This window comes from Mastacembelus armatus, unplaced genomic scaffold (assembly GCF_900324485.2).
Source record: "Mastacembelus armatus unplaced genomic scaffold, fMasArm1.2, whole genome shotgun sequence".
NCBI lineage: Eukaryota > Metazoa > Chordata > Actinopteri > Synbranchiformes > Mastacembelidae > Mastacembelus > Mastacembelus armatus.
Genome location: NW_022872898.1, coordinates 508,277 through 530,505, shown reverse-complemented (window position 1 = coordinate 530,505; position 22,229 = coordinate 508,277). Strand labels below are relative to the sequence as shown.

At 45.1% G+C, this 22,229-nt stretch overlaps 1 protein-coding gene across 1 annotated transcript; it reads right to left on the bottom strand.

Moving 5' to 3' along the window:
- Positions 1 to 7,390: 7,390 nt before the first annotated feature.
- LOC113143767 (zinc finger protein 239-like) lies at positions 7,391 to 21,451 on the bottom strand. Its single transcript, XM_033325107.1, has 4 exons — positions 20,712 to 21,451; positions 20,501 to 20,546; positions 20,311 to 20,452; positions 7,391 to 7,517 (listed from the first exon to the last, which is right to left on the bottom strand). Exons 1-4 carry the CDS (start codon positions 21,279 to 21,281, stop codon positions 7,391 to 7,393), a joined length of 885 nt encoding a protein of 294 aa, XP_033180998.1. The 5' UTR covers positions 21,282 to 21,451.
- Between the last annotated feature and the right edge of the window lie 778 nt (positions 21,452 to 22,229).

Genomic DNA, 22,229 nt, shown 5'->3' with positions numbered 1-22,229 from the left:
GGGGCGGAGGAGCGGTGGCCGGAGTCTGGAGGGCGCTGGAGGAGACAGGTTTTAGCTGGGAAACATGGAAGACAGGGTGTATCTTCATTGTGGAAGGTAGGGCCAGCCGGACCGCGACGGGGTTGACCAGACGGGCAATCCGGAACGGGCCGATGAACCGTGGGGACAGCTTCTTGGCATCCGAGCGTAGCGGGATATTCTTGGTGGCCAACCACACTGACTGCCCGACTTGATATGCCGGGGCGGAGGCTCTACGTCGGTCCGCCTGCCGTTTGTTTTGTGCCGAGGAACGCCGTAGCGCTGCCTGGGTCCGGGTCCAGGCGCGCTTACAGCGCCGAAGATGGTGTGTGACTGACGGCACCGACAGTTCTGCCTCCTGGGAAGGAAAAAGGGGCGGCAGATAACCCAGGGAGGCCTCGAAGGGGGTCATCCCGAGGGCCGACGACCACAGTGAGTTGTGTGCGTACTCGACCCAGGGTAGTGATGATGACCAGGAGGCGGGGTCTTCTGCTGTCAGGCAGCGCAGGGCTGCCTCCAGCTCTTGGTTCACTCGTTCGCACTGGCCGTTGGTTTGAGGATGGAATCCTGAGGACAGGCTAACGGATGCTCCCAGGGCCTTACAAAAGGCAGTCCAGACCCGGGAGGTGAATTGGGGACCTCGGTCGGAAACGATGTCCTGGGGGATTCCGTGCAGGCGGAAGACGTGCTCAGTCAGGAGCCGGGCAGTCTCTAGAGCTGTGGGCAGTTTGGGGAGAGGGACAAAATGCACAGCCTTGGAGAAGCGGTCAGTGATAGTAAAGATTACTGTGTTACCTTCCGAAGGGGGGAGCCCCGTGACGAAATCCACAGCGATGTGGGACCAGGGCCGGGACGGGATAGGCAGTGGCAACAGCAGTCCGGCAGTTCTTAGATGGGAGGTCTTTCCTCGGGCGCAGATGCAACAGGCCGCCACAAACTCCCGGATGTCGGAGTCCATAGCGGGCCACCAGAAACGCCGCCGCAGGAGATTGCGGGTCCGAGTGACCCCCGGATGGCAGGCGACCCGGGAGGCGTGGGCCCATTGCAGTACCTGGGGACGTACAGCTGAGGGGACAAACAAACAGTTCGGGGGACCCCCTCCCGGGTCCGGTTCCTGGCCTTGTGCCTCCTTAACCTGGGTCTCGATGTCCCAGGTGAGGGCGCCGATAACCCTCTGGGCTGGCAGAATCGTTTCGGCAGGAGCCTCCCTGGGGAGCTGGGAAAACTGCCGTGAGAGGGCGTCCGGCTTCTGATTGCGGGAACCTGGACGAAAGGTGACAGTGAAGTTAAAACGGCTAAAAAGTAGGGTCCACCGAGCCTGACGGGAATTAAGTCTCTTGGCCGACCGTAGATATTCCAGGTTCTTATGATCGGTCCAGACTAAAAACGGCTGCTCTGCTCCCTCTAACCAGTGTCTCCACTCTTCTAAAGCTAGCTTTATTGCCAGCAGCTCTCGGTCCCCCACGTCGTAATTTTGCTCAGCAGGGGACAAGCGTTTAGAAAAGAAGGCGCAGGGGTGCAGTTTTTGGTCTTCCTCGGACCGCTGTGAAAGAACCGCCCCGACGCCCACATCGGAGGCGTCCACCTCAACGATGAACTGACGTTGGGGATTAGGTTGGATTAGAATAGGGGCGGTCGTGAAGCGACACTTCAGGGACTGAAATGCCGTTTCGGCCTGGGGATTCCAACGGAAGGGTGTCTTGGTGGAAGTGAGGAGAGTCAGGGGCTGTGCCAGGGTGCTATAGTTTCTGATGAACCGGCGATAAAAATTGGCAAAGCCAAGGAACCGTTGTAATTCTCGCCGGCTTCCGGGTCGCGGCCAGTCCACCACCGCCTTGATCTTTTTGGGGTCTGGACGGAGCTTACCCGCTTCGATGATATAGCCGAGGAATGCAACCTCCGAACAGTGGAAGCTGCATTTCTCAGCCTTAACGAATAGGCGGTTCTCGAGGAGGCGCAGGAGGACCTCGCGTACGTGGTGCTGGTGCTCTGCTTGGGACCGGGAAAAAATTAAGATATCATCTAAGTACACGAAAACAAAACGGTTCAAGAAGTCCCTGAGCACGTCGTTAATGAAGGCCTGAAAAACGGCTGGGGCATTAGTCAACCCAAAGGGCATGACGAGATACTCGAAATGCCCAAGGGGTGTTTTAAAAGCCGTCTTCCATTCGTCCCCCTCCCGCACCCGGATCAGGTGGTAGGCACTCCGCAGGTCTAATTTGGTAAAGACCACCGCCCCCTGCAGGATCTCAAAGGCAGAGGTAAGCAGTGGTAACGGGTAACGATTTTTTACCGTAATGTCATTTACCTTACGGAAGTCAATGCACGGGCGGAGAGACCCATCCCCCTTCCCTACGAAGAAGAACCCTGATCCGAGTGGGGAGGAGGACGGCCGAATAAGACCGGACGCTAGGGACTCCTTAATGTAGCTCTCCATCGACTCCCTCTCGGGGCGAGACAGGCTATAGAGCCGGCTAGAAGGCAATGATGACCCCGGGAGGAAGTCGATGGCGCAATCATATGGGCGATGGGGAGGAAGAGAAACGGCCCGGTCTTTACTAAAAACCTCTGCGAGGTCGTGATACAGCTCAGGGACACCGGCGAGGTCCGGGGAAGGCTCGGAAGTAGGCTTACTCGACTTAGCTGGGGGCTGAGCGGAACGCAGGCAAGTGGCGTGGCAAAGTGTGCTCCACCCCGTCACTTTATGTTGCTGCCAATCGATGTGGGGGTTGTGTAGAGTTAGCCATGGGCGACCGAGGACTAGTGGGGAAATTGGGGAGGAGATTAACTTAAATTGAATCTCCTCTCGGTGATTACCCGAGAGGAGTAAGGAGAGAGGCGCGGTGGAGTGGGTTATGTGGGCTAGAAGTCGCCCATCCAGCGCCTCGACCCGGAGTGAATCCGCGAGGGGCTGCGGAGTCACCCCGAGCTGCTGGGCTAGGTTCGAGTCTAGGAAATTATCATCGGCCCCGGAGTCAATCAGGGCCGAGAGAGAGTGTGATTGGGTACCAATAGAAATAATAGCTGGTAAAAACCAGCGAGTGTTCTGGCCGGGTTCCGAAAGGGGCTCGCCAGTACCCCCACCTTTACTGGCGAGCCTACTCTTTTGGGCGGTCCGGGCGGCTGGGACAGGCGGCGATGAGATGTCCCTTAGCTCCGCAGTATAGGCAGCTCCCCTGACGGAGGCGCCGCTGGCGTTCGGCGGGGGTAAGCCTGGCGCGACCCAGTTGCATAGGCTCCTCATGCTCCAGGAGACTGCGGTTCAGGGCGGGCATGGTAACTGTGGTGACTGTGGGCACGTCCGTGCGTCCCCGTCTAGTTGCCAATTCCGCCTCCCTCTCACTTCGCCGTTCCCGTAGCTGGTTGTCGAGGGAGACTGTGAGAGAGACAAGAGCATTGAGCGAGGTTTCCTCGCTTCGTCCCACCAGCAGGTCCTTTATTTCACTACTTAGCCCTCGCAAAAATATTCCTCTTAGTTCTTTGTCCCCCCAGTTAATAGCTGTAGCCAGAGTGTTAAACTCGATTGCATACTCTACTACCCGTCGGTCTCCCTGACGGAGAGCAAGCAACCTTTGGGCTGTGATACCGACATGATCGGCATAATTAAAAGTGTGTCGAAAAGAAGATAAAAAATGTTCAAAAGTCTGTGTTTCTATGGGACGGGCAGTGAACTCTGCCTCCGCCCAAGTCAAGGCCTCGTCCCTTAATAATCCAGAAAAAAAAAGTAACTTAGATAAGTCGGTGGAAAAACTAGAGGGGCGAGCCTTAAACACGTTCGTGCATTGGAATATGAAAGACCGGCACTTATCTGGCTCCCCGGAATAGGGGGAGGGGTCCGGGACCGGCGTGTCCCGGAGACACTCAGGAGGAGGCGAGGCGCTGGCTCCGGGGGGGGGTGCTGGAGAGCGGAGTTCCGGCTGGAGATTTGGAGGGGTCAATTGAGCGGAGCGAATGCGCATCTGGTCCGTCAGCTGCGCGACCTGCTGCAGGAGTTGGTGGTTGGTGTCCATGAGGGCCCGCAGCATCCGGTCGTGTTCCCCCAGCAGACGGCCCTGACTGTGAAGGGCCAGCTGCAAATCCGTGGCCGAGGGAAGGGCACCTGGCGCGGTATCCGCTGGGTCCATACTGGCCAGTTCGTTCTGTCAGGTTTGGTAAAAAAAGGAACCAAGGACCCAATTGCAGGTAACCACCCGGTAAGGTCTTTATTGAGCCGTTGGTTATCGAGCTTCCGAAGGGAAGACAGGGGACCGGTTCAGGCGTTGGTTTCTGCGGCGGAGAGAGACTCTGGGTCGGGGAACTGAGATGGCGAGCCGGCAGGATCGCAGGGCGAGGAAGTGGCCGGGTAGGTGACGGGACAAAAGCTGGCAGCCTGAGGACAAGAAAAGGTAAGTTAGGATCAGGTTAGTCAGCGGTTTAAGAAGCCGGACTGTACGTGACTACCAGGGGAGGTAGACGGACGAACTGGCGATGAGACCGAAGAGGATCAGGGCTTTTATGGCAGAGTGGACTGATTGATAATCGTGCTGCTCGGCCTCCCGCACCTGGGACCAATTACCTGGGAGTAGAGGGATAGCAGTAGAGCAGGGAGGAGAGAGAGAGATGAGGGAGGGACAAAGGAGAAGGCGGCAGGTCCCTGCCGCCTCATGACAGTCGCGTGCAGCTCGATGAGGAGATGGGTGCTTCTACTTTTCTCAGCGATATCTTTCATAATTTCCGAAATATTCCAGGTTTTGTCGGATTTTTTTCTCCCATAGGAATGAATGGAGAGTACGTTAAAATCTCCTTTCAACTTTGTCCTCTTTGAGCTTTAACTGTGTCAGCATACTTTCAGCTAGAAACACCATTCGACCTTTAAACGGGTCAGAAGGCATTGATCTATAAGTCTTGTATACAGCTTTTTGATATCTATTACGGTTTTTCTTTAATCGCAGTTTAAGTTTTATGGTTTTTTTAGGAAATTTCTGAATTTTACATTGGTGTGTATGGGAGAGAGCTAGAGTGCGTGATGTCATCGCTAGAGTGGGAGAAGCTGTTAAGTTTAGGGAAAATTTTTCTCTCTAACTCGCCGTCACGGCCACAATTTTGACTCTTCATACACCATTTTCTCAAAAGTAGTAGAGATTTTTGTCCTCTTTCAGGCAATGCTGTTCATATTTTTATAGGACCTACGGTTTTTCCACAAGGTGGCCTAACAGACAGAGAGTGACTGCTCAATCTCTCATTCACTCCCATTCTAAAGATCTCTACAATTTTTGGAGAGAAACACAAATGAAGGCTGTTTCTAACTCGCCACCAATCCTTCATTTTTTGGAATATCTTCACAAAAAGTGGATCAGTCTCTTTGTTGAAGCCTCCTGGCACTGTTAGTGAAAGATTTATATTGATAGCACTTATAGTTTTTCTGTAATCCTCCATTTTGTAAGGTGAAGTTTTCTCACTTTCTCCACTCAGCGTGTGTAAAGTGCTGTCACTCCCCCTCTCACTCTGGCCTTTGATCACCACAGCAACTACTCAACACAAAGCAGCTCATTGCGCAATAGCAGCATATCAGCTGTCTATGTTCGGTAATTAAGAATGACAGGCTGCCAAATGTCCACTGCTGTTTCACATGGGGATAACTCAATACCACACCCCCCCCCACCCTCACCCTCACCCCCACTCTGGGCATAGGTGACCATAGCAAATACATACAATGCATTAGCAGCATAGCATCTGTCTGTGGTTAGTAATTAAGAATGACTGGCTGCCAAATGTCAACTGCTGTTTCACTTGGTGACCACTCAGTACCACCCCCCCCCCCCCCACTCCCCACCCTCACCCCCACTCTAGGCATAGGTCACCATAGCAACAGCTGACAAAGCAATAGCAACATAGCATCTGTCTGTGGTTGGTAATTAAGAATGACTGGCTGCCAAATGTCCACTGCTGTTTCACATGGTGACCACTCTGTACCACCCTCCCACCATCACCCCCACTCTGGGCATAGGTCACCATAGCAACAGCTCAACACAAAACAATAGCAGCTGTCTGTGGTTGGTAATTAAGAATGACTGGCTGCCTAATGCTGTTACACAAGGGCACCATTCTCAGTTATTTAGAGCATTTTACTCTGTGGCTGTTTTACATGTCAGCCCTGGTGTCATCTCCCAGCAGGCTATGTTTGGACTTTCAGAAGAAAAGTCTAGTCATATATAGGAAGATATTACATTTTTGTAAATTTTAAGGAATATTCAAAATAAAGTCCAGATTCTTGTATAAGGTCCCAAGAGTCTCCTGCAGCACCTTGTCCTTTCAAAATAAAAGCCCTGAAATAACATTTTCTCAATAGAATAGCCCTGAAACAGCAACTCAATATTAAAATGGACGTTACCTATTGGCATACAGCTTCAGGTACCAAGTGAGGCCATTTTCCATGTCAGCCATGGTTTCTGACATGGTGAGACTTTCACAATAAAAGTCTACAGTTATTTAGAGTAAGTTAATAAATTTTTGTAAATAGTAAGGAATATTCAAAATAAAATCCAGATTCTTGTACAAGGTCCCGAGAGTCTCCTGCAGCACTATGTCCTTTCAAAATAAAAGCCCCGAAATAGCATTTTCTCAATAAAAAAGCCCTGAAATAGCAACTGAATATTAAAATGGACATTACCTATTGGCATACAGCTTCAGGTACCAAGTGAGGCCATTTTCCATGTCAGCCATGGTTTCTGACATGATGAGACTTTCACAATAAAAGTCTACAGTTATTTAGAGTAAGTTAATAAATTTTTGTAAATTGTAAGGAATATTCAAAATAAAGTGTAGGTTCTTGTACAAGGTCCCGAGAGTCTCCTCCAGCACCTTGTCCTTTAAAAATAAAAGCCCCGAAATAGCATTTTCTCCATAAAAAAGCCCTGAAATAGCAACTGAATATTAAAATGGACGTTACCTATTGGCATACAGCTTCAGGTACCAAGTGAGGCCATTTTCCATGTCAGCCATGGTTTCTGACATGATGAGACTTTCACAATAAAAGTCTACAGTTATTTATAGGAAGATATCACATTTTTGTAAAGTATGAGGAATATTCAAAATAAAGTACAGATTCTTTTGTGAGTTCCCATGAGTCTCCTGCAGCTCTATGTCCTTTCAAAATAAAAGCCTTTTTATAGCACTTTCTCAAAATAAAATCACCCTCACTACAGTCCGTATTTCTCGATTATCGCAATCGGTCGATTCAAAACGTGCTTCGGCGACGCGGTCTACCTCGAGCTTTTCGCGGCGATGAGCAATCCCAACGCAATTTCTTCAGAAATTGCATCGTCTAGTTCACTTATAAAATTCCTCAACTTACAGGAGTCCATCTCTGGTCTCTCTTCAAACTTCAATCGCGTCACTCCTCTCCCCTTGCAGCAGATCCTAGACTCTCAATGCTCCAAACCGTTCCCTTATGGGACTGGGGCAGAGGGCTTTCAGTCAGGAGTCTTAGACTCCCCTGTGCACGGTTCTTAGGTCCAAACCTGGAAGGAAGAGGAGATATTGTGATCCCAGACAAGCCCCCAAGATGTTAGGTAAATTCTTTTAACAAATAGACTCAGAGGACGAACTTCGGTAAGATTATATAGAAGTTTTACTTGCAAGGAGAAACAGTCACACAGCACCTTGGTACAGCATGAGGATCACTGGCTGCTTGCAGTCCAACACATCAGTTTTCATGGTAACACAAAAGGGAGGTGATTTCTCACAGAAAGACATCTGGGCTCTTACCAAATAGTCAAGGTTAGAGCAAACTGTGCTCACAGAGAGCAACAATTATATTTCCACAATACACAATACGAGAAGTGTTTCAGTTATACTAAAGTAAGGTGGATTAGGTCACAGGAGGGTAAACATTTTAATTTCTCTAGCAATCAGCAAATCCCGACTGTATGCCCAGAAACCACACAGGTAGAAATGACTACTCAGATCCTCCATGAATCCCCAGGACCAGCTTACAAGGCTTCTGTAGGCCTGTAACATCTTCCAAAAGTCACTCAGATCCACTATTAAATATTTTATCAAGTGGCTGAGCCACGTCAGAATTAGTTTTAATGAAGAAAATGTGTACAAAATGTATAATTTTTTGTGTATTTGTTTTTTCCCCATTTTGGGGTAAATAAAAAATCATACACTTTGAAAATGTTTTGAATGTTAATATCATTTAAATTAACCAACTACAGATTAGCCTAATCGTGTATATATGCAGTTAGTGTCACACTAATATACAAGAAGAAAGTGTAGTGAAGGAAGTTTTTAGCAGGAAGGAAGAACTGGAAGAATTAAATCTGAGTTAAAAGAAGAAAGAAGGAAGACTGAAACAGAGCAAAGAAAAGTAAAATGGAGTAGGAAAGGACAGAGAAGGGTGAACGATAGAAATAAAGCTGTTTAAATTAATTTGTTTAATTTGTGTCCAGATCAGAAGGTTGTGTATTCAAGTCATAATGGGGATCCTCTGTGTATGACACGTTATGTGGCTTGTTATTTCACATTGAGGAAATCACCAAAACAGAGGGTTCAGTAGCTTGAAGCCTTAGCCAAGCTGTTGCCAAAACTATAGGAGTATGTAGAATTCACTGCTTTAGATGACCAGTGAACATACTGATGGTTGCAGTGGACTCTGTGGCACAATGGTAGCATGTCTGACTCCAGATCAGGAGGTTGTGTGATCAGCTCACATCAGGGTCAAAGTGTTTGCTTATTTTTGGGATGCTCTAACATCAAAAGTGCTGTATACTGACCACAGGGAAATTCACACAGTGATCTTTAAAATGGAAGGCTAAGTCGACAAAGGTCAATGGCCGGATCTAGGCATGGGCAAGTGGGGGCTTAGCCCACCCAATTAGAATTTAGTGAAAGACAACATTTAACTATGAGTTTTTACAATTCCTGCTTTGGTATAGGCGATCTAAGGCGGGCTGCGTGTTAAGAAGTTTGAGGGATGGCTGTAGACCGCCCCAACCAATCAAAAAATGGCACCAGAAAAATGCAGTATTTTCTCTGTTTTTATTGACTGAAAGTTGGTATACTCTCCACACTCACGACGACTCACCTTCAGTGTGTAGAAGCAGATTCAGTTTCTGACAGACAAGAACACAAGCAATAACAAGCAGGAGTATTTGCGTGCAATGCATAGATTTTTGGTTTCTATAATGAAGCCAGTTAATGTCTGCGGCAGCTGTGATGCTCCTACTGTTGCTTCACAAACTCCATCTTCCCCACCTCCCCCTTCAGAAATAAATCCATCTCCCTCCACACGACCCACACAAATTCACGCCGATGGTGGCAGCGAAATAATGGACCTAAGTTTTAATGGACCATCCCAGCCAGTATTAAATAGCTACCCCAAATGTACATTTGAGTCCATATCGCGGTTATTTAATGCTGGGTGGTACTGTTCGCGTACATGGCTTGAATTTTGCAGGATGCACGTTTCCCTTGTCGTAAGTTCGGTGTTGCTAATGAGAGAGATGTGGTTTTTACGTCACGTGGTTATACAAATTGGAAAGCAGCACTGGAACGTGGTTTTTTAATTGACTCGAGAAATTAAAATTTGTCAGAACCTCTAGTAAATTACACATTCTGTTTAATAGTCTATTCAGAATCATGGAAGCATTGTAATTTGTGTTAGATAAATAAATAAATGAATGAATGAATAAATAAATCATTATTCTGAATTTATCCTAATAATTGCCCACCTAAGATATCTGCCAGCCCACCCTTCCACAACTGGCAAGAACCAACCCTGATCCAGACCCTCCATGCTGATATGTTTTCCATGGTGCATATAAATAAGGGCTGGTGGCTGCAGCATCCACTCTGTTGTTGAACTGGGTCTAAAAAAGTCAGCAGAGATGACATCAGTGTTTACAGGGAAGATCCCTGTTGCGCCAAACCCAGATCCGGCCATTTTCAACATGTTGGGTTCTTTACCTAAGGACTCACCACTCTTAAGAAAGACAGCAAACGTTTGCTTATTTCTTGCAGCAAGGAGAGTACCGACAGAGCCTGCACTTTACAGCGTCAGTCTCCCACAGCACTCTGTCGGATACTTCCCCTTCTTTGCTTTTTATTCACATAAGTTGAATGCACAGACATTACCAACCGATGACATTTCCTCAGATAATTCATTGTGCTGACCTGAGGCATATCTTGGTCGCACACATCCTGCTATTGTAACATTGTGCTTAACTGTCACTTACAACATTGAAGCTTGAGACAATGTGTTTCCTCTTAAAACCTGTAGTGATTGTACATACTTGTAGGCTGCAAAATGACAATCCTCAACACAAAATATACATAAGTATTTTATCACTCTAACATTTCCCTCCTGTTTGTCATTTTCAAAGTAGGTTCAGGGCCTTCCATCTTCCTTCGGGGATTTTCTGGAGACCCGTCATAGTGACTAAACAAGTGAGGGATAAGCACAGTTCGATGAGGGGTTGGGCGAAAACCTTCAGAAAGGAAAAATTCCCAACCGGCCCCCAGGCCTCTGGGCAACCACCTCTGGTCCTCTTATGGAACTTAATACAACTTAGCTGTACACATATGAACATGTGTAATGGTGAGCAGCCAAAGGTAAGCCATAGCTGGGAGTAAGGATCAGTTGGTTTCTTCGGCAGCCAAGGGTTTTGATACCGGCCGACTTCCTCCTTACTCGGCTTCTAGTGGTTGCAGTACTTTACAGTGACTCTGGTGGATCCAAGTAGGTCTCTCCTGGATCTTAACTGCCGTGGGCGTGGTCAGGGTCACTGTATAAGGTCCCTCCCACTTGGGAGTTGACCAGGTTTTCCTCTTTATGACCTTTATTAGGACTTGGTCACCCGGCTTGACTCTCTGCACCTGTGGAGACAAAACATCTTTTGGCAGATTATTTGCACTCATGACTTCTTTGGTTTGTAACATTTTGCTCATCCACTCAGCAAGAGTGGTTTCTCCTTGGGGTTTTTCACACACATCTTCACAAATAGGAAGAGTAAAGGGTCTTCCATACAGGACCTCAAATGGGGTCAGGCCTTTATCCGTTGGCGTGACCCTCATATACATTTTTACAAGAGGAAGACACTCTACCCATGTCCTCCCAGTCTGTTCCATAGTCTTTCTCAGTCTCATTTTTATGGTGCCATTAGTCCTTTCAACCAATCCTGCACTCTGAGGATGGTATGAACAATGGTTCTTCAACTCGAACCCCAGGTGTTTGGACATTTGTGTCACTACTTCATTTACAAAATGTGGACCATTATCACTGTAGACTCGCTGTGGAATCCCATGATCTGGAATAATGTTCTTGCACAGCGCTTTAGCCACTGTCAGTGCATCAGCGCTTTTGCTAGGCACAATTTCAACCCATTTAGATTATGCATCTATCAAGACAAGGCAGTACTTGTATGTCTGACATTGCGACAACTCTATAAAGTCCATATGGATAACTTGGAATGGATAGTCTGGGTTGGGGAATCTCCCTCTCTTTGGTCTGAGATTTCCCTGTGGGTTATGCTTACAGCAAGTCAAACAGGATTTACAAAAATTTTTTGAGTAGTTATTAAATCCTGGTGCGTGGAAATACTTTTCCACTGCATATACCATCCCTCCTGTTGACACATGCCAAGGCCCATGTGTCAAAATAGCTGCCGTATGATAGAGACTTTTAGGCAGGCAAAGTTTGTTTTTAATCTTAAAAAGATCTTGCTCTATCGTAGCTCCTTCTTTGAGCCAGAGCTGTTGTTCAGCTGGTGGGGCTCTTTTCTGCATATCTGAAAGGACCTCATGATCTATGGGCTGTCTTACTTCTTCTACAGCATATAGATTACATTTGCCAAAATGTCCCTGTGCAGCTGCCTTCGCTGTTGCGTCTGCCTTCGCGTTCCCTTTAGATACAGGGTCATTCCCTTTGGTATGTGCAACACATTTACAAATGGCCACTATAACTGACAAATGTCTGGCTGGTGACAAAAATGACATCTTAGTTTCTGTCAGAAGTAAGTCAACTGAGTTTGGGACTAGCAGTGTAAGTGGGTGGAAGAGTATTACATCTACTGAAGCCTGCACTGCCATTGCTGCTGCGCACACAGCTCTGACACATGCAGGTAAGGCACAAGCCACAGGATCCAACCTTTCAGAGTAATAGGCTACTGGCTTCTGTTTTCCTCCTGACAGCTGAGTCAGCACTGAGGTCATGAACTTCCCTTTGCAGTCTACTGTTTGAACAAAAGGTTTACTATAATCTGGCAGACCCAAAACTGGTGTGGTCACTAGTTTTCTTTTTAACTCACTGAAAGCCTTCTCACCTTCTGGAGTCCACTTTATTTCCTGATTCATGGCCATTGGGGTCTCATAAATCAAATCTAACAGGGGTTGGGTCACCTGAGCATAGTCTGAAATCCACTGTCGACAATAATTACACAGTCCCAAAAATTGCATCATTTGTTGCTTAGTGATAGGTTTACAGGCTTGTTGAACAGCTATTTTCCTAGACTCAGTTAGGGCTCTGCCTTCTGGTGTTAGTTTATGACCCAGGAATACAACTTCAGAAGTAGCCCACTGCAACTTTTCTGGGGATGCTTTGTTGCCTGTTCTTTCTAAATGTTTGAATAGTGCTATTGCAGTGTCTTTGTTGTGTTGCTGAGTGTCTGATGCAATTAAAATGTCATCAACATAGGTCAAAATTTGGCTGTGTGTAGGCACGTGAAATGTAGATAAGCAATTTTCTAATTCTGATGCAAATATAGTGGGGCTATCCACATAGCCCTGTGGTAACCTAGTGTAGGTGAGTTTCTTTCCCTCAAAGGTAAACCCAAACCATCCCTGTGAATCTGGATGTACTGGAATAGAGAAAAAAGCGTTACTGAGGTCCACAACTGTAAACCACTTCATCTCAGGTTTTACTTGATTCATCAGGGTGTGGGGATCTGGGACACAGGGTGCGGGGATCTGGGACACAGGGTGCTCTACTATCAACAGCCTTATTGACTTCTCTCAGATCCTGTATCATCCTCCAACTCTTCCCATCAGCCTTTTTTACTGGGAATATGGGGGTGTTACACTGAGCCTCTGGGGCTCTCACCAGGATCCCTGCATCAAGCATCTCCTGTACCACAGGTCTGATCCCTAGAAGAGCGTCTGGTTTAAGGGGATACTGCTTTATCCTAGGTCTATAATCAGATTTGGCCCTAATAATAACTTCTGGAGCTGTGGTCATTAGGCCTACATCAGTTTTACTTCGAGACCAAAAACTGCCAGGCACCGCAGCCAAACACGGATCTACCTCCTCCAGAAGTAACACTCATTCTCGGTCATCTTCCCCCATGTGGGCACGGGGAGTGGCCGTTACAACCCAATTCAAGTTTTTGTAAAAACAGCTTCCCACACTATTACTAAACCAGCCCCCTTCATCCTCCTCTATTGTACTGCTGAGGGCCCCCCCGGGCTCCGCCACTGCTCATAACATCCAAAAGCGCAAACACAGCAGCCTTAGATTGCTGCTCTGATTTATGTTTCTGCATGTCCTGTGCATGCTGCGCATAATTCATTATCTGTGGGACTCCATCTGTGGGAGTATGGATGTTATGTTTCCGTATGTGGTGGGTGATGGTTGGGCGGAAACCACTCAGCAAGGCTTGTTTCAGCTGTTGCTGATAGGCAGACCCAGGGGCCTCCTCAGGGTCCAATCCACTGTTTGCTTTAAACACTTCCTCTAACCTTCCTCTGTAGTCCTGCACATCCTCACCTTCTTTCTGTTTACATTGGGCAATAGCTTGGTAATCAGGAGGTTTAACAAATGCATCTCGTATTCTATCCATCAATGCCGTAGTTTGATTACCTAGGGCTGGATCTCCGTGAGGCAGAACCACTCCTGCTGGGGTCCGCCCTGTGTATCCTCCCCTCACTCCCCCATACCTATGCCCTAAAGCTTTCCTACATACTGAGTCTATCTCTTGTCCATCTAAATTATAAGTTTGTCTAAGTTGCTGCAGGTTAACAATCCACTGACGAATATTTTCTAGGGGGTCCCCTAATCCTTTTACTGCATCCTCTAATTCTTTACAGGACCAAGGCCTTCTCACTAGGAGGAACTGCCTTTGATCTTGTCCTACTCCATAGTGGGGATTAGGTACTTCTATAGCTGGGAAGATACTAGCAGGATCTACTAGTGGTGGCCAAGGCGGCGGGTCAGGATGGGGCCCCATCCTTGACCCATCGCCCTGAAGGTCCTTAAATGGACTTAACTTTGACATGGCGTCTGCCAGTTCTTGGACCTCATCAACTAAAGGACCATACAGATTTCCTGATCTAGTGTGGCTCGGACTGGTTAGGGCAGGTCCGGCCGTAGGAGGCGGGGTTGCAGCTGGCCTCGCTGCTCCCATCACAGGTGCAGCAGCCGCGGCAGCCGCAGCCGCTGCCTCTTCTTGTTGAATTAGCGCTTGTGGGCGCCCTACAAAATCAGCTGGATCCTCTTGGAGAGCTGCTATGAGGGACTTTTTATCTTTCCTTTTCTGCCTTCTTTTTTCAGCTTGCTCTTGCCACTCAGCTGCCTCAATTATCTGTAATTTAAATTTATCAATTTTCTTAGGTTCTGCTATAGCCATTTCTGCTTTCAATTGTGTTACCAATTTATCGCATGCGCAGGTTTCCAGTTTTCCAGGAAACTCATACTTTTTCTTCCATTCACCCAAATATCTTGCTGATCCGGGGGAATAAGTGTTCATAAATTTAGGATCCCCCATTAATTGGGGTTTACTATTTCCCTTTCCCATAGTTGCAACTTGGCACAAGCAAACGATCAGTCACAACAGCGTGGGGATCGTCCACTGTATCAGGCTTCTACAGGTTCTAATTACCTGCGGATACAGCCGTCCAACACACTCAACTTTTCAATTTTTACTTGTGCCCAACAAATAACACACAGTTTCAGTGGGAAGTGACACCGTTCTACTCGGTTGGCAATTGTCTGTCTAACGTTCCCTTTTCATCAACAAACAAACAAACAAATAAGCATTCACATTCACTCCACAGTACTGTTTAATGCCTTCCTAGTGTTCCTGACACTGGATTCCCCTCAACCATGTCCCTGACATGGGAGTAAATTTTTGCCATGGTCTTTTATCCCCCTGTCCCTGACAGGTATCAAGTGGTCTTGCCTAACAACTTTCACCGTTCGTGCATTCGAATCAATTTGATTCTAATCCCACTCTGCAACGGTATTTAATTTAGACTCACACGTTATTTCTGACGTCCATTCACACAGTTTCACCCGCGGATTTTTACCTCGTCTTTCCGCGGTGGTTGTCCTTTTTGGTTTCCGTCAGACAGCAGGGCTGAGAGGATTTTTCCAGACAGGGACCAGCCGACCTCCCAACGAATTCACGCGGGCGGATTTTCTTCAGCCGTCTAACAGCTGACTCTGCAGAGTTTTCACGGCGTCCTCGTCCTCCTCTTCATCCAGACTGTCGTATTGGAAACCGGGCGGAAACACCAAAACAACTGTTGGGTTCTTTACCTAAGGACTCACCACTCTTAAGAAAGACAGCAAACGTTTGCTTATTTCTTGCAGCAAGGAGAGTACCGACAGAGCCTGCACTTTACAGCGTCAGTCTCCCACAGCACTCTGTCGGATACTTCCCCTTCTCTGCTTTTTATTCACATAAGTTGAATGCACAGACATTACCAACCGATGACATTTCCTCAGATAATTCATTGTGCTGACCTGAGGCATATCTTGGTCGCACACATCCTGCTATTGTAACATTGTGCTTAACCGTCACTTACAACATTGAGGCTTGAGACAATGTGTTTCCTCTTAAAACCTGTAGTGATTGTACATACTTGTAGGCTGCAAAATGACAATCCTCAACACAAAATATACATAAGTATTTTATCACTCTAACACAACAGTTGCTGTTTTCTTCCAACACTGAAAAAACCTTGACCTTGGGAAGTTTCATTCCACAGGACTGCCTATACCACTTCTGACCTTGTGCTTATCCCCTTCAGACCCATCTTTTTTATATAAAACAAATAGAAATCTGTTATTTTATCATGTGAATAATGTTTTGTCACTGGTTGGCTATTGATTACTATTATTTAGTTGTGTCTTACTCCATCCCACCGATGATGATAGAACAAATTTAAGAAAATGTCATCTTAGAAATGACACGTTCTTTCCCTTGAACCGTCATCAGAGCAAAAATGTCCCTGGTTTCAAACCTAGCAGGGGCTTTAATGTGAGAAGATGGCATGTTCTGGTTGTGTTCATATTCAATAAAAATATGAATGCTTCAAAGAATTTGCAAGATTTAAGTCTACAGGTATGATTTTTGCTTTGTGTGTGAGAAATCCTGGGTTCAGGACTTGGACAAGCTTATTCTTGGGGGAAAGAAAGATACCTCAAAGGTAAATGTACAAAGTGATACATCTGCTCTGTCATACACTATCTTGCCTCTGTGAAACAAGGTGGGACCCATAGTACATAGTTAGCTATCATCGGGACTGTCTGTTAATATCCGACTGTTCGCTGGAGTCTGAAACCACCTCAGAAACCTTTCTTTTGTATTTTGTAACTTTTTTACTCTGTTCCTCCTCACTGCTTATCCAGTTGAGTATTTTACAATGTACACACATGATGTTATGATGATGTGATTGTTGTCCTGGCAACACATCTGCAATCTCAAACTGGCTCAGGAGCAGGTTTATTCTCAGATTTAGTCATTGTAAACAACATAATCTCTCAGATATAACTCATGTTTCTGATGAACAGCATTTTGATTCTTCTGTATGTCCTGCAACTGTAACATCAACAAGGGCGAGTTCTGTCATGTGACACTAAGTAGAACAAGAAACAGTTTCACAGTTACGTCTAACTGTATTGTCTTTCACTGATATTCAAATCACAATGAGTTAAGGAGAAGCTCCTGAAATGAGAAAACTTTTCACAGACTTCTCTATGAGAACAAAGAACTGGCAGTGGTGAGATTTGAACACACACCTCAACTGAGACTGGAGCCTTAATCCAGCACCTTGGAATGCTCGGCCACACTACCACTCAAATACCTATTAACCCCTGCTGAGCTCATGGTTTTATCAACAGTTTACCTATAAAAGTTTAAGTAGCTATAATGAAACCTGTCTGTAACACAACACATGTAATGAGCCAACACAGGGAAAAATGACTGAAGGAATTTCACTGAATCCAACGTGGACAATGGTTGTTACTGAACATGTCTCATCAGCAGCAAAGGGGAAGATAAGATTGGAAATTTCTGACAGGTTGCAACAGCAGCAGGTATGGTCTCTATGTGTCAGACTCTGGGTTATAAATCCAGAGAGTCTTGGGAGTTTACTCTAAATCCAGTGGACTTGAAAAAAGTAAGATTATGATCAACCACAAACTGAGAGCTCTGCAGCCAGAAAGCAGCAGGAGCTACAGAACACATATGCTTCAAGATCTCTGTGGCTTTATTTGTCATGAGAAAATGAGCAGTCATTTAAGTTTGCCTCTGTGGCAATATTTGTCTATGCATCTGTTGTTAAACAGACCATGGAACTGGATGAGGAGAGGACAAGTTTTCTCTTTAAGTGCTCATGCAAAGTGCTGGTGCTGCTGTGGTATGTCAACAAAACTTAGCACAGTACAGGTCTTTGAAAAACTATTATACTGAACCTCCTCCATAAACGAGTAAGACTTTTCCAACTCTGCTACATCTGCTGATTTTATGAAACAGTAGCATTGTGCTGTTGCCTAGAGCTGATCAATTAAGGAGCCAAATATGATTGATGAAAGCACACAGTAGATACGTAGCAATATAGACAGAAACGGGGAAAGGAACTGACCCCGTTATAATTTAAACAGGTAACACAAGAGTTGATGTAAAATGTGCATATTTATCATCAGGGTCATCAAAGTAAATGCAGCAGCTGTAAGATTTTATCCATGATCACTGCAGGTGTTGAGCAAAACCCCTGTTTGTGTGTCTATGATTAAGAAAGTTGCAGGAATGTATAAATAGTTTATGAACCCAGAAACACCAGGGTTCTAAAACTAATTTTGTATTAGTAAAACTGTGAAGGCAGTTTGTGTTAATAAAGACTGACACACCAGAGAAATGTCTGAGTTTTATTCACACACTTACTGACATCCAGCTACATCAAGAGAGGAAGATCATGTCAGAGTGGGATTTTTACACCACATTTCCCCTTTAGCATTTCAGTGAATTTCTAATACATCATCCATGACCTGAATAACTATTTAAGCCAAACTGACCAATCACCACCAGTTAAAACAAGTGACTTAATCCATTATAACCACATCATCAATTAATACTTCAAATCAGAACAAGAATTATGACATACAGAGAAATATACTAGATAAAACTTTACATTATACAGTGTAAAGTAAGAATAAAAGTTTAGAAAGTATCACAGTAAATGTCTGCATGTTACAGCATTCAAAGGTAATAAAACAGTAAATAAACTAAACTTCTTCTCATTAGTAGATTAAAGGAATTTATGAAACATTAGTGATAATGAGTCTAAGTTAAAAAATAACAATTTGGTAAATGGTCTTAAACCTGTAGCAGACCTAAGGCAGGAGTGTGTTCACATTCCAGGACTGAGAAAGGAGTATTATTGGGCCACAGTTATCACAGTCAGACTATAGTGTGATATAGAAGCTGTGCTATTGTTTATCTCTCACTCATGCTTGTAGTTAATCCATATAACCATGTGTAGTTTTACTGACTCTCATTTATGTTGTTGCTGAACTACTGACTGGTGAGTTGCTAAGTTTGTCATGTGTTTGAACTTTGCTGGGTGGAAAAAGAAATTATTGTTCCCATTAGAAAAATATTCTTAAAAACTTACACTAATTTACAAAATATTGGTCTCTTGATTCACAGAGACCACTGAGACTGGCCCATCAGAGTCAGGGGACTGTGAGCCAATCACCAGCAAGGATGGAGCACTTCCTGGACCAACTACATTGTGTTAAGCATGATGAAGGACTAAGCAGATGGATTCCCTGTTCAGTGCGGCAAGACACAAAAAGATACACAGAGAGACACACCCAGTTTTTGTGAAGAGTTTTTGGAAATTTCCAGATTTGCAGACTCCTCAAGACCCTCTCGCTGAGGAGAAAGACCCTAAGAAAGAGAGCACCTGCAGAACAGTGAGGGGTAGAGACTGCTTTTACTGCCCATGCGGAGGAGAGACCCAAAGACATCCTCCCCATATGTGGCTGTCCTGTAGCCAACAGCTCACCTCCAGCTGACCATCTCACATCAAAAAACTCTGTGGGACAGCCCTGCGGCGGCCAGATGGAGAGCAACGGAAGGTGATAAACAGATTCCAGGCCTGCGGCCGAAGACTTTGGGGAACGCCTACGTCTCTCCTGGAAACCTGCCGGCAGACTGCAGTTCGACCAACCCACAGCGGAACGGACTGAGCCTCAGTAAACTCGAGGTCAGACAAGTAATTCATGGCTGTGCTGGTTGTCTCACACTAATCTCAGTTGGTCTCTGTAGAGACTTACAGCTTCCTCCTAAACTGCTGTTTAGGCCTCAGACTCAAACACAGAACATGAACTGATTTCAAGATTTCTTTTTCACCACTACGTATAACCTATGGTTATACTGTTACAATGTTTTATTTGTTAATAAAACAAATCCTGTAGTACTCATTAATTCACTGGTTGTTCCGCCATCAAAGAATCTGGTGCTCCAAAATTATGAAGATGGTTTATGATATTCATAATTAACAAACCAGACATGATAAACACATTAATGTTCAATACATATATATTTAATTTCACTACATTGTAAAGAGCTTATCTACACTCAAGTCCACTCAAAGCACTTTTAAACTTTGCCCATTTAATCACCAACACTGGGTCATGACTGACCTACTCTCCCTGCTAAGACACAGCCTCTATTTCATAGCAACAGAGAAGCAAAGACAAAAGCCACAGTTTACACCAGCAATTAAGAGGCCCTTGACTATCAAAATGCTGGACATTTTCAAGGGTTTTGGTCCTGTGGGCGTTTCCTGTTTACAACAGTGTAATGTCTTGGTGGGTCCTTAGGCTTTCTGATATAGACCTCAACCACAGTGCTCAGTTTCAATATTTTTTCTTGGTGTGAATGCACTTATGGGCTGTTAGAGCACTTGACCCAAAGAAAGCTTTTCCACATTGCTCACACCAGTATGGCTTCTTTCCAGAGGTAATACACTCGGTTTTTGAGGGTGCTTCACTCTGTGAAGGCTTTTCCTCACTGGTCACAGCTATACGGCTTCTCTCCAGAGTGAATACGCCTATGTCTTTTGAGGGAGCCTAACTCTGTGAAGGCTTTTCCACATTGGTCACAGTTATATGGCTTCTGTCCAGAGTGAATACGCCTGTGTCTTTTGAGGGAGCCTAACTCTGTGAAGCCTTTTCCACATTGGTTACAGCTGTATGGCTTCTGTCCAGAGTGAATACGCTGATGTGTTTTCAGGTGGCTTGAGTGGGAGAAGGCTTTTCCACACTGGTCACACCAGTACGGCTTCTCTCCAGAGTGAATATACTGATGTGTTTTCAGGTGGCATAACTGTGAGAATACTTTTCCACACTGGTCACACCAGTACGGCTTCTCTCCAGAGTGAATACGCCTATGTCTTTTGAGGGAGCCTAACTCTGTGAAGGCTTTTCCACATTGGTCACAGCTGTATGGCCTCTGTCCAGAGTGAATACGCCTATGTCTTTTGAGGGAGCCTAACTCTGTGAAGGCTTTTCCACATTGGTCACAGCTGTATGGCTTCTCTCCAGAGTGAATACGGTGATGAATTTTGAGGGAGCCTAACACTGTGAAGGCTTTTCCACATTGGTCACAGTTGTAGGGCTTCTCTCCAGAGTGAATAACCTGATGACTTTTCAGTTGGTCTAACCGTGAGAAGGCTTTTTCACACTGGTCACAGTTGTATGGCTTCTCTCCAGAGTGAATACGCTGATGTGTTTTCAGGTGGTCTAAGTGGGAGAAGGCTTTTCTACACTGGTCACACCAGTATGGCTTCTCTCCAGAGTGAATACGCTTATGTCTTTTCATGGAGTCTAACCGTGTGAAGGCTTTTCCACACTGGTCACACCAGTATGGCTTCTCTCCAGAGTGAATACGCTGATGTGTTTTCAGGTGGCCTAAATGGGAGAAGGCTTTTCCACACTGGTCACAGCTGTATGTTTTCTTTGCAGGGTGAAAATGCTGATTAATCTCTAAACTCTGCATTGTTATGAAGGTCTTGGTGACTCCCTTTCTTCTTTTCTATTTGTAAAAAAAAAGAAAAAAGCAAAATGGAGAGAAGATATGAAATAACATGATAGAACAATCTAAAACCATAAATGACATTTACAACATGTCTATGAAACATGAACATCATAAAAACTGTTTCCTTAGAGTTCTGTTTCATTCCAAATTTGTGTTGTCTCATCAATATTTTGTCATTTATTTTTAAAACTATTTTTAACATACTAGTATTAACATTATTTATATATATATATATATTATATAAACAATTACTTTAAACTTTTCATCATCTTTAATTTGTAAACAGAGGACACAACTCTCTAAAGTGCAGCACCATATTTAAAGCACTTAATTTTGAAATTAAACAATGTCTTTTAAGTCTAAATTAATTTTTCTCTTATCTAAATTTGGTTTTCAGAAATAGCCACGGAACTGTCTGGTGATGATTACCATTAACCCTCTGGGTTAGGGTTAGGGTTAGGGTTACTGAGGGGGTTTTTGGGCCCTGGACAAATTTTGACATGTCCTGACATTTGTGCTTTTTTCAGTGTTTTTTAAACATATTAATGTCTAAAGTCTGATAACACTGTAATCAGCACAAAATTGGCTACAATAATATGTGAGCAGCAAGTTTATACAGTATTGTGTTTTTGAGAAAAAAGTGTTTATGCATGGTTAGTGAAAAACTACAATTTTTTACTCACTGAAATAAGACCATAAAACACAAACAGAACATTGGTTCACAAGACTTTGGAAACCAGCATGTTCTAGGCTAAAGTGTTTACTTCAGAGTGCTGTGAATGTCATCTTGTTCACACATTCACAGTAAACAATACACTGATTTAAATTTTCTAAGACACTTTTTGTCCAGAAAGGCCATATGCAAGAGGGTGTGTCTGAGGATGAATAGTCATGTGATTTACCTGAGAA

Excerpts from the sequence above, each read along its gene's own strand:
- LOC113143767 (XM_033325107.1), bottom strand. The coding sequence starts at position 21,281 with ATGCAGAGTTTAGAGATTAATCAGCATTTTCACCCTGCAAAGAAAACA. Across the intron at positions 20,547-20,711 it reads CATACAGCTGTGACCAATGT|TGTGGAAAAGCCTTCTCCCA; the intron begins GGAAAAGCCTTC and ends TGGTGTGACCAG. Across the intron at positions 20,453-20,500 it reads CCACCTGAAAACACATCAGC|GCTTCACAGAGTTAGGCTCC; the intron begins GTATTCACTCTG and ends AATGTGGAAAAG.